This window comes from Thalia democratica, chromosome 2 (genome assembly GCF_965202585.1).
Source record: "Thalia democratica chromosome 2, ktThaDemo2.hap1.1, whole genome shotgun sequence".
In the NCBI taxonomy this organism is placed as follows: Eukaryota; Metazoa; Chordata; class Thaliacea; order Salpida; family Salpidae; genus Thalia; species Thalia democratica.
In genome coordinates this window covers 34,766,446-34,779,044 of record NC_139166.1, presented here as the reverse complement: position 1 = coordinate 34,779,044, position 12,599 = coordinate 34,766,446, and the positions used below count along the sequence as shown (strand labels likewise).

The window sequence follows — 12,599 nt, the reverse complement described above, 5'->3', positions numbered from 1 at the left end:
AAAACTTTAAATATACACAAAATATTTTGATGAGTAATAAAAAAATACATTTTGTTATATTTGATTTACAATAGCAATTTTTAAATTTCTTAAAAATTTTAGTATATTATATAAAAAAAGTAAATTAGAGTTAGAGTAGAATTTTGCAATCAAAAACTATATTATATTTAAGTTTGTGTCCTTGAAATTATTCAGTGTTATACTGTGCTAAACTTTATAATTTTAAGTAACCCCTTATAAACCAATCACTTATAGCTATTAATATAATAATATTACTTGTACTTTAAAAATTTATGCACATAAACAATTTGTTTATATATAAATTCAGTTCTACTTATTTCATATATTGTTTTAGTTAATTAATTACAGTTATAAGTTAGTATAATTAAAATCATTAAGAAATATATAAGTTAATAAATAAAATTGTATTTTTATTTTTCGTTAGTTTTAGTATTAGTAAGTTACTAAAATCAAACAAATATCGACATTTATCACAGTAACTGTAAGTTATACTTTAAACTCAATGATACAAGATTAATCATTTTAACAAATAAAAAGTACCATAAAACTTAAGTGTGCTTTACAGAAAAAGTAACTATTATGATTTTTTAGCTCGATTAAAAGTTGATATTGTAATTAATAAATTTTGCTTCTTTCTAACTTTAAAATTTTAAATATTTTGTAAAGAAAATATTTATATAATAGTTGTTTTATTAAGGTTCGGTGTTGTTTGAGAACTAAAAATAAAACAAAGTATAAGTATAACCAAATATTACAAAGAACTAATTTATAGAATTTTATAAAAACATAACTTGAGTTTAATAGATAAAACTTTTTTTGTTATTATGTACGATGCATTAAATTAAGAAATCTTTCACACATTACAACTTGTTTCTAACTCAATATGTTGGATCGCTTGCACAAGTATCATTTGCGCCGAAAGATCTCTCATGACCTAACACAACGTCATAACAGTGATGACGTCACATTGGTCGGGCAAATGACTTCACACTTAAAAGTAAACCATTTGAGGTCATTAGTTCTTTCTATGAAGACCAAAGGTGGTATATGTGCTTGTGTCAACTCAAAGACTTTGTTCGTGACTCTTCAAAAGGGAAAGGGCAGGAGAAGACTAGATATAAACTTTCAGAGGTTTCACATGTGCCGGCTGCTCAGGTGGACTGAGATGAGCGGCAGAGAAAAACTGGTGAGAATACCAGACTGCAGAAGCACCAATTGCGTAAACCCTTACCACTTTAGTAGATGGATTGGTAAGTTAATACTATATTTTGCACAAGTTTATTAATAGTACCTTATAAATGAAAAATAGCAATGACAAGTTAATTATCTTGTGAGAATTAGTTTTATGAACTAAAACATATTCAAAAATAAAAATGTATGAGTATTTGTATAAGTAAAACTACTTTAACTTAATTTTTGTTAGTGTTTTACTAAATTTTTTTTAAACATTTGTAATAGTTTTAACTAAGCATAATATAAATTAGTGTTTAAATGTTTTTAACATCATAAAATTTTTGAGAAGAAAAAAACTAACATAAAATGCTAAAAGTTAGACGTAAGCTTATTATTTTTTAAGTATATCAAATTAGATATAATCCTGTACAATTTTATGAATTTTACTTTTTAATCTTGTACTCCTATGATATATATGCCTACATCTAAATAATAGTAAAAAAAAATTTCATTTTTTGTTTAACTATGTCTAGGTTATAAGTTCTAACTAATTGCAAAACTTTGTATATTTTTTAGTTTATTAACTTATTAAATGCGTTTTGTAAAAAATCAAAACTAATTAAACATTTTTCACTTATTTATTTTATAATTTAGTAATTCAATACCTTATTTAGTTATTTAGAAGTAACAATTAAAAAAATTGTTTAAAAATATTTTTCCTTAAACAATAAGGATTACACTTCAACTTAATTACTTTTTGTCAAGTAAAACATAACATCAAACTGTTACTTTGTTCTAATAAACATCTGTAATATAAAGTTTTTATTTTTGTAGAAATATTTAAATGTTTAAAACTTAATTAAATATCAAATGTAAAAACATACAGCAACAGATCAGCGAGCTGGTTATCGACTGTATTTATGAATACTGATAATGTTCAAAGTTGGTATTCCTTTCATCTTGCATCTTGATTTAGTTTTTATCATCAATTTTGCGTCATCAACTTACCATGTCATGATAAGTTATAAATGCATAGAAGAAAAAGAATTATTCTAAATAAAAAGAACTGTATTGCATTCATTTATATAAAAGCAAACTAAAAATAAAACAAACATTAAACAAACATTAAAACTTACCGATTTCGTGTTACTGATATTGAAAACAAAGTTATAAACTTAAAAAAAAAAGATTTTTATTTTAATGACTGGTAACAGTACTTTTATAATTTGTAACTTTAACTAAATAAATAAAATCTAGTATTAAAAACTATATTAAATCAACTTTGTACACATGACATGTTTAAAATCTTTTAGGCTTTTTTAAAGATTAAGAAATCTTATTATTGGCATTCGTTCAAGCAATTTTATAACAAGAAAGCTTAAAAAATTAAGCGGAAAAGATTTGAATTGTCTGGAGAGCGATTTGTCTTGGTTACCTCTGAAAATATCGCATTTTAAACGATAAATCAAAATAACTTTATTTCGCTCCGTTTTTTTCCTTCTTTTCACGCCTCTTTTGGCTTGAAGGTAAATATGATTGAAACGAAGGCAATGAACAAGGTTTATCATGATGTATATAAAAACGAAGCATAGAATTATTTGTCATTTAAGTATACTGGTTAAACGTAACAAAGTTAAACTATAACTACTTTTATAAGCTTATGTTTGACAAAAGTGTGTTTTTCAGAGTCTGACATTGACAAGAAAAACACTAGTGTAAAAAGAGAAGAAGATTACGAGATTTCACCACCGGCAGCTATCGGTTTTATTTTAGACATTTTTAAGTGTTTTTTTTTAATTTTAGGCTTTTATAAAATGTTATGAATTAAAACACAGATGCAAACCCAAGAAAATTTATTCAAACAGCCGATCAGAACTCAAAATTTCAGCATGAAAACAATCCTGATAAAAGTAAGAAAATTTGACAAATAGACTTTTTAGATTATAAATACACGACGCTTTATTTAGAGCTAATCTTATAATAAAACTAGTATTAAAAAAATAACAAAGTTTTAATCTGTTTTAAAATTTAGGTCAGCTACACACGTTATACTTTTAAGGAATGCTTAATAGAACGAACATAAAAAAAAACTTTGTAATTATAAAAAGAAAGCTGATAGCAAATAATTTCAAACCCTTTAAATTGTACACAAATTCAAACAAATCAAGTTATTTACGCCGAAGAAAGCGCAATGATAGGAAGTTTAAGAGTTCAAATGTTAAAAAACGATAGAAATAAATGTTTGCGTTCAAGTGCATTTCTTCTAGTGTATAGTAATATTTTAAAAGAGAAGAAATAACACAAATTTCAAGACAAGTTATAAAGTAGATATCAAAGTAGTGAAAACTACTTTTACTTCAACTAATTATATTTTTTATAGGTGATAAACACAATTAATCAGCAAAAGAGCACTAAAGATAATAATTGAACTTTATCTCTAGCTAATCTTTTTTAAAATTAATAGAGCTTAAATAAAGCTTTAATTGTAACTCTTGAAATGGTTAGGAATTTTTTTGATTAAAAGTTTTGTTAAGTAATTGAAAACTTTAAAATAGGTTTTGTAGTGCTAAATATATTAAAAAAACATCTAAATTACATTAGAAATTTTATGAAAATAGTGCTATACATAACAAGTAACACTAAAACTTAGGCATCTAAAAAAAAAATTTCTTTAATTTTCAATGGATGCCGTTCAATTATATTTCCTTTAAAAATAATTGTTAGTTTAACTGCTTTTACTGTGGTCTTATTACGTCACAATAAATGTCTGAGTATGTCTCGCACAGTACAACTTGAACAAAAAATTAAAGAAAAATAGAAAACAACATAGATTAAACTTTTACAGACTAAATAATAGTTGTTGAAATATTTAGAGCAACAATATTAATGTTTTCATTTTATCTTTTAAAAAACCTTTTTATAGTGTCTTCAAGTTAAGTATGTCAACATGTATTTTATAAGTTTATTAAATAAATTTAAGAACATCACAGCTAAAATATTTTTCAAGAGCTTTTAGAACATTGAATAAGTTCGAATAACAATCCGAAAAAATTGCTCTCAATGCTTCTAAACGGTGTTTTAAACAAACAACCGCAAGGTAATAAATCTCATAGTTTTAAAGTCGCCTTCTTTTTATTGCTTTCTCATTCATGTAAATGTGTGCTGATGAAAATATTGAGAGGCGCCAAAATTTATGGTAAATAGCTATTTAAGGCGACAAGACGTACCTTTGTTTTTCGTACTTATTCAATTTAAAATGAGATTTACTAACTTTCATTCTTCAACTTATTTTTAATTACATGTTTAACGGCTGGTATTGATTTTCATTTTCATTTTAAAGTTTTTTTTTTTATGATTAAACTTAAAAAACAACTTAGAGCCAGGATTGAAGTAATTTATGTAATAAAAAAATGTTTAAGGCATTGCAGCTTTATTTTAAACTTAACTCGAAAAAACAGTATACTAAAATATACCATAAGGTTTTTTGAGCACCTTTCATAATATTTTACTTAATATGTGTACTTCTGTATCTTTTACTGTGCTTAAATATACCATGCAACAATTTACAACATGAAGTTTTCTTTGTAGGCACGCAATTTGTTGATACGCTTAAATAACTTTTAGATTGATAGGTGTTCACGACATAATTTATTCTTTACAAAACTTTAAAGTATGTCCTTTCCACTACTAAATTTTTGGTCAGAAACTGTTCTTAAGTAAAACTGACTCACAAAATTTATATTCAAATTAGAGCTAGCATTTATAGCTAATATTAAAATAAAATCAACAAAAACATTTACCTCAAAAAGCTGTATACATTTTTGAAATATTCTACCTTGTTAAAATTTTAAAAAGTTTTATTTTTGAATTATAGAACAAATTTTAAAATATTATACGTTATTTTATTGATTACAATACAACAAATTCGTGAAGTTTTAATTAAAAATACTAAAAACTTAAAAGCTCATTATTTTTTAGTATGTTGGTATCTATGTATTATTGTCAACTGGATACATGAAATTCGAACATTTTTATCAGTTTTTATTATACATATACTTTTCATCAATAAGTATGGATCTATTTCAAAACTTAAACCTAATGCTTAAAGACTGCTGTTATTATAGTTTTTAGGAAATTAATGTGAAATGCACATTAGGTTGGTATTTAATTTACGTATTTTATATTTTTTAGAATAAAAAAATATCTTTTAGATTTTTACATAAGAATTAAACCAACTATTTATTATTCATACGTTTACAACATAATGTTTTTAATATATTTCTCTGATATGCTAAAAAATTTAGCAAGTTTAATTAAGAAATGACATTTATATTTTTTAAGAGAATTCGCTTTTCTGTTTTACTAAAATTTCTACTAAAAAATTAAAGTCTTTCAATTTATAAAAGCTTAAAATTTTTATTAAAAAAATATCATTACACATATTATTCATAGGAATAACAGTTTGCTTCAGAAATTTACGCACATTACAAGCTTATAGTGAAAACATTTAGAAGTTTGCATTAACAATTTAATAACTATCGTAACCGGAAGGCCTTCGGGCGACAAATAGTGGCTTTTCACGCTTGAGGATTTCATGTGCGCAACTATTACGTGACATTTCAGGGATCTTGGGTGTATTGCATGTGTGTATGGGGCGCCTTGTTGCTACGCAACCGTTGTTTTGCCGACGCCACGATGTCTGACTCCCGTCTGTCGACAGGCGATACTTGCATTGTTCGAATAAATATATGTCGGTTGCCAAAGCGCCTCTTAACAAAAATCGTCTTAAACTTATCTTAGGAACTAACTAATACACGTTTTTTTGTTGTTGTAGATTTAAGTTTTAAAGGTTTGTATCCTGAAGCTATTTTATAAATAGTATTTTAAGTGCTGAGACAAATACTTAATACTTATATATTTTAATGATCGTTTTTTACAGCACAACATGAAACTAAAAAAGAAGAAGTTCAAAAATTACCTGCAACTCAGTACAGCACGATCGGAAGTGGAGGAATAAAAAGTTTGTGGAAAAAATTTTGTCTTAAAAACGGTTTGTACAAATTTAAAATAACCAAGCTCAGTTTATTACAGTATATTAATTACAATGTACAGTGGATATTTTATATTACATATAGTCTTAATTTAAAGTGCTTTTAACTAAACAAAAAAAAAATACAAATAATAATTTAAAAATAACTATATGTTTAATGTTTTAAAACTCTTAAATGGTAAATAACTCTGAAAAAATTATAAAGTAGTAAACTGTTACTTTCGTGCAAATATTTTTCACATTCTTAAGTATAGTATTTTAGGGTTTAATACGACTAATAGTTTTATTAGTGTTTGTTGCGCAACGTTTCAACAAAAAATAAATCCTGAACTAATTATAAAATACTCAGAAAAAAAACTAACGTTAAAAAACAAAATATACTTGTAAATGTAAAATAATAAAAGAGTTAAATAATAAAGGTTGTTCTTAAGTTTATACAAAAAAATAAGGTACAAAAGAGCATACTACTTTAAAGTATATTGATAGTTAAATGAAATACGAGTATAAATAAAAGAACTTTCACTTAAAGGAAGTTCTTAGTCAACAAGTCAAGCCATAACTTACTAAATTAGAAAAATTAAGTAGGATTAGAAGCTTTCAGTGAAATCTAATAAATGTCTACAAAACTGATAACATTTAATTATCGTAAAGAAAACACAATCATTGGTACAAATAAACATCAGTAGTATGTATTGGATTCTTATATTCTTGGGTTATTTCGAACTTAACTAACAACTGCTTTATTTTTTTTTTTACTTTTAAAAGAGAATGATCTACCCTCTCAAATGAAACTACTTCTTAGGATGGTTTATTTCACAAAATATTTTCACAATTGTCCTAGAAAAAAACTAACTAAACTTTTAAACCTATGTATAAATTTTGGTACTTATTATTTTTAATTCGTTGACACTTGATCAAAAGTTTTAGCTTGTGATAACTAAAATATACCAAGTCGTTAAAAAAGTTATACATTAACTTACATTTACAGATTCAAACGACGAATTTTCAAATTACTCAAGAACTTTAGAATCCTCAGAGTCTGATATGCGTCTAGTTAATCCAGCATGGTGTAAACTAGTGTACTGGGAGGGTCGGAAACGAGTCGGACGACAGTTCCCCGTCGTTGACAACTACGTCAACATTTTCACGTCTCTGCCTCGTGGACAAGGTTTTTGTCTTTCAGACATCACATCAGCTGGTGACTTGTGGGAAGACGAGCGACCCCCTAGAAGCTCTCACAGTGTCCGAAAAAAAATAGGCCATGGTGTGACGGTGGCACTGTGCGGACATGACGACGTTGTCATGTACAACCGTTCACAAGTGAATGTGTTTGTGCAAACGCCATTAGACAGCTCTATTGGCGGTAAAGTGTGCAAATTACGACCTGGAACTTGTATGCGCGTGTTTCGACTGAACGACTGTTTCTCTTGGTACGACGATTGTGACGTAACAAACGACTGCTCGGTTCGCGTGAGTTTTGTGAAAGGTTGGGGATGCCCCCAATACAAGAGAGCGACAATTTTGTCGTGCCCCTGTTGGCTTGAAATACTCTTTGTACCTGATCGTTCTGAAGACGTCAGTTGACAAGCTTTCAATTTTTTTTTTCAATTAAACTTTATTTTTTGATACTACACAGTTTTTAATTTGCTGAATACTGTTTTTGCCAAATATTATTTATTTAAAATAAAAGATCGTTTTACTAAATTATATAACCTATTAATCAAAGAACAAGCTAAACAATTTTAAGTAATCACGAGTTACGTGTTTTCACTGCCAATTAACTCAGTTTTGCTATAGAAAATGTAATCATCTAAGTAATTTTTATATCGGATGAAATGTTTTGGTCAATATTTTAACGATATTTATTCAAACATTACATAGCTTAGTAAGTTATTCAACAAAAAATACAGTTTAGGACCTTTTCATTATTTTAAATTGCTAGTAAATTGTTTTCCTTATTTTTTCTTCACCGAAGCTATTCTCTTGCCTAATAATCATTTTTAGAAACATATTTATAATTTTGAAAGTTGTTTTAAAACTAAAATAAACTTGAGTCTAAACTCATGTCTATAGTTTTTTGTAAACCATAAGATCAAGCCAAAAATTAGTAAATTTGTTGTATAGGTATTTTTTTCACAATTAAACAGCGTTTTTAATTATAATTTACAAACTAAATTGAAGTCGACTTTTTTATTTTAATTAAAACTTATTTTGCAGAAATTATATAAATCTACTTTTCTGTTGTTTGTATGTTAACTTTTTTTTCAATTTTATTTTACTTCAGTTCCCTTATTTATACATTTATTAGAAACTGTAAGTATTTTCTAGGATGTTGAAATGTGAATTACCTATTACTGCACAGTTATTTGCTTTAAACTTTTTCAAGCAGTATATTTTCAAACCAAAATTTTACTAATACAGCTATATAAAATCTATTTGACATTATAAATATAACACAAAATCTTTTTTTTTTTCAGTAATGTTTAACTATTGTTAAAAGTCTTAATGAAGTTTTAATTTTTTTATACATAACTTTCATCAGTAGATTAAAAATTAAATTATAAATGAATTTTATAAACTAAAAAAATAGAAAATTTTTCAATAGATATTTAGTTAACAATTCAGCTTACTTTGTTTCGTCAAATTTTTAATTTACATTCATATTCTAATTACGTTATAAGTATATACTAAAAATTCTACAGGAAGAAACATAAAAAAACGACTATATTTAAATCGACTCTCTCTAGAAGTAAAACTCTAAAATGTTTTATTTTTTTAATGATTCAGAAAGTTAGACTGTAATCAGACAAAAAAAGCTAAAACATAATTTAAGAATGCAAATACAATAACTTACTAAATAATGCCATTATATATCATAAGTTTGAAAAATCCTTGTCTGTAACAATTTTTTAAAACTACTTAAAAAAATTTATACCTATTTTCCTTAAACTCTTTCAAAAATGTTTGTAAATGTAGATTTTGAAAACAGAATAAAGATATTGTATTGTTTTAAACTTTCTATTTCAAGATTTAAATTAGACATTCATAAACTATTTATGTTTTTATCAAAAGTCAATAGTCTCAACTTTGTTAACTTTTTTATTTGAAAAGTATTAGTATTGAAAGACTTGTGTTAATTAAAAACACTTAGTTAATTATAATTTTTTGATTTAAGTATAATCAGTAAAAATAATTATTATTAAAACCTTAAAAGACCTTTTTGCTGTAAAATGTTATTTTAGTTGCAAGACAACCAAGTATATTAGTTTGTTTATTACAAACTCAAAAAAATTAATTTAAAAGTATGTAGAATTTTTCCGAGAAACTTTTATTGTATATTTTTCGCTACTATTTATTTAGAACGTTCATGTTAGATTATTGTAGAAAAATCTTCAGAAAACATTAGTATATTGTATCAAAAAGTTTTTTTTTTTTGTGTTGTCACCATAAAGCTGTACTATTGGTACATAATTTTATGAAACTGTCATACATACTAGTTTGTATGATAACATAAAGTTTAAATATATATAAAAGTAAACAAAACGTTGAAAAAATAAAATACTAGAGACCCTGAGGGCTAAATTAAAGAAAGTTTTTGGTTGTGGTTAAAGTTTAAAACTTTTTAATTTTTATTATAATTTTGTTATTCATAGAAAAAATATTTTTCTTTATTTTAATTTTTTTTTAAACACTAGTTGGTATAAAAAGACGGAATAACAGCATATAAAAGCGATAAAAAAGTCTTTAATGTAATTAACTTTAAGTGAAAAAAAGTGTTTAATCTGTTTAAATTTTATTTTTTTAGTTTGTAATTTGGATAAAAACATTAAATTAGTCGGAGTACAACAAAAATAACAAATAAAATATTAAACTTAGAGTTAAAGTTAGCCACCATAAGTATTTTTAGCTCTCAAATATTGTTCTATAAATAAATTTTCATAAAATAATTTTAAAATTTATCCCAAATAATTTCTAATTAGTCTTATAATTTTATTGTATTTCAGGTATATTTAATGATATTGAGCGTAAGCAAAGCTAGTTATTATTTTTTGAACAAAAGATTTAATAGATTTATTATTTTTAATTTTAACAATTTTTTGATCAATATTCTTTAAACTAAGATTTTATATTTATTTAAATAAATCAACGTTTTTTTATTAGAAGTAATTTAAAAGCTTTTTGTATAAAATTACTTGATATACAAAACTTTTTGATGTCCCTATAACTAATCAACATAATAAAACTATTTATAAATACCAACTAACGTTACTGTGGTCATAAAAATAAACTAAACAAGGATTTAAATGATATTAAGAGTTTTATTTTATTTGCAGTAATATTTTTTTTTATAAAAAAAATATTTTTTAACAAGAACTATTATCCACATAATTTTTTTTTTATAGATTTTTATCTTTTTTATTTAAATACAAATCAAAAGAATTTTTAATAGAAACTTAACTTCGCATTAACAGAGGTTCTAATTTATATATTTTTCAAATTTTAAAAACAAAATTAATCTGAATTTTTTATACCTTATTTAAAAAAGTAAAAATTCTTAGCATACAGATACTTTATCAGACTGAAAACGTTTCGCTGCTCATAAGATACGAAAAGCTCTAATTAGTCTGTAAAATATCAACGTACATGAAAAAAGCATGCAAAATTTATGTATATTTGTTAAATATGTTAACAACAAACACGTGTATTTAAATGCAAACGAGATACAAAAATTTATCTAAAAATGACAACTGCGTAATGAAAAAACAGTTTCACTTGCTGTTCTTTTTAGTTGAATATTGAATTATATGAAATACAGTAACAGTTAAGAGAAAATTAAGATTCTGGTATAACGATTCATGCGCATTTTACGCACAGCCATATATATCTATATGTTGCTGTACGTACAATGATACTTATCATCATACAGAAAACCAAATTTCAAAGCGATATATGTCAATGTCCAATCATACCACCCTCGATATGTTGTCAACCAAGTAGCTAAGTCCATCAACAAAAGATTGACAACTATATCTAAGAATGAGAGCTCCTTTAACAGAGCGAAACAGCACTACCAGGAGAAAAAAAAAACAAAAGGAAAAGGAAAAATATTCGGTATATTCATGCCACCATTTTGTTTGTCCGTAGAGACCAAAATCGGTAAACGGTTTCTGAGATTGTAAGCCAAAACTTTGGCCCAACGCACCCGTACCAGTGGCGTAGCGTGGTATTTTGGTCAGGGGGTGCGCAAACTTTTATCTCAAAAAATCCCTTAAATTAAAACTTTTGTAATTAGCTATGAAACTTTTGTATTATCTTTTTATAAGTAATATAATTGAAATAAATTCATTAAGTAAAATAAGTTCGAAGTAACTGTTTGTTACTTTAAAGTTTTTAAGTTAAAAGTAAACTTTTTAAATTTAATTTATCTGATTGTATTTGTTTGAAATAAAAATTACAAACAAAGTTTATTTCTCATAGTTCGATACGATTTTTTTTAATGTTTACAAAAATAAAGATCAGAAAACTAGCAGTAGTCTAAACATTTATTGTACAATAAAAAAATAACTTGTAAAATTGTTTTATTTTCCTTTAAGCGTGACGTGTTTTTGTAAACTTTTTGTAGAAAAATCTGTCATAAGGTTATACTCTTGCGGTGCACTACATTAATTGCGTGCTTTTAGAGTCTAAATTCTTATGAAGTTATAAAATGTTTCCTTATGGAGTTTTCATCGACGTCGGTGCGCATTTTCGCTTGCGCGCCGAATCAGTATATTGAGTAATTTCCTTAATTTGTCACTAATTGGTATTCAAAATTTCGTTTAACTTTTCGAATACTAGATAAACATAGTTGAAAAAAGGCAAAATAAGCATAACAAATAAAGGATAAATATATTACATTATTTTTTTATTTATTTCTTTTTTTGGGTGCCACGCTACGCCCCTGACCCGTACCATATAATTTCCAATAGAAAACTGTTGTGAAATTAGAAAATTTCGTAATCTGAATTGAGTGGAGCATAAGCCGATGTAGAACTTCTTTTCAAGGTCAGAGTTGACTGTTGCCTTGTAAATAATGTTCTCAGACCGGCAATTGCATTATTTACAAGGCAACAGTTAACTCTGACCTTGAAAAGAAGTTCTACATCGGCTTATGCTCCACTCAATTCAGATTAGGTATGCTAACCATAAAAAATCCTTTAAAGGTGGTGTATACGAAAATGAAACTGACCTTTTGAAGTATGTTTGCGGCCTTAAGCGCAAAAACATTGATTTTAAATTAACTTGGGAGTTGATAAAAAGAGCACAGCCAATAGCAGATGGTAACAACCCTGTTTGTAGGCTGTGCTTAAAAGAA

General features: G+C 25.8%; 1 protein-coding gene across 2 annotated transcripts; it reads left to right on the top strand.

Annotated features, from left to right (window-relative positions):
- The first annotated feature begins 798 nt into the window (after positions 1-798).
- On the top strand, positions 799-8,527 carry LOC145849845 (SMAD family member 6-like). Of its 2 annotated transcripts, none has more exons than XM_082954921.1 (5): positions 799-1,271; positions 2,881-2,955; positions 3,030-3,104; positions 6,134-6,214; positions 7,233-8,527. In XM_082954921.1, the coding sequence occupies exons 1-5, from the start codon at positions 905-907 to the stop codon at positions 7,826-7,828; spliced, it is 1,194 nt and encodes a 397-aa protein (XP_082811047.1). In that variant the 5' UTR covers positions 799-904; the 3' UTR covers positions 7,829-8,527. The 2 variants fall into 2 exon arrangements, with proteins under 2 accessions (XP_082811047.1, XP_082811046.1); XM_082954920.1 differs by having other exon boundaries at positions 6,134-6,244.
- The last annotated feature ends 4,072 nt before the right edge of the window (positions 8,528-12,599 follow it).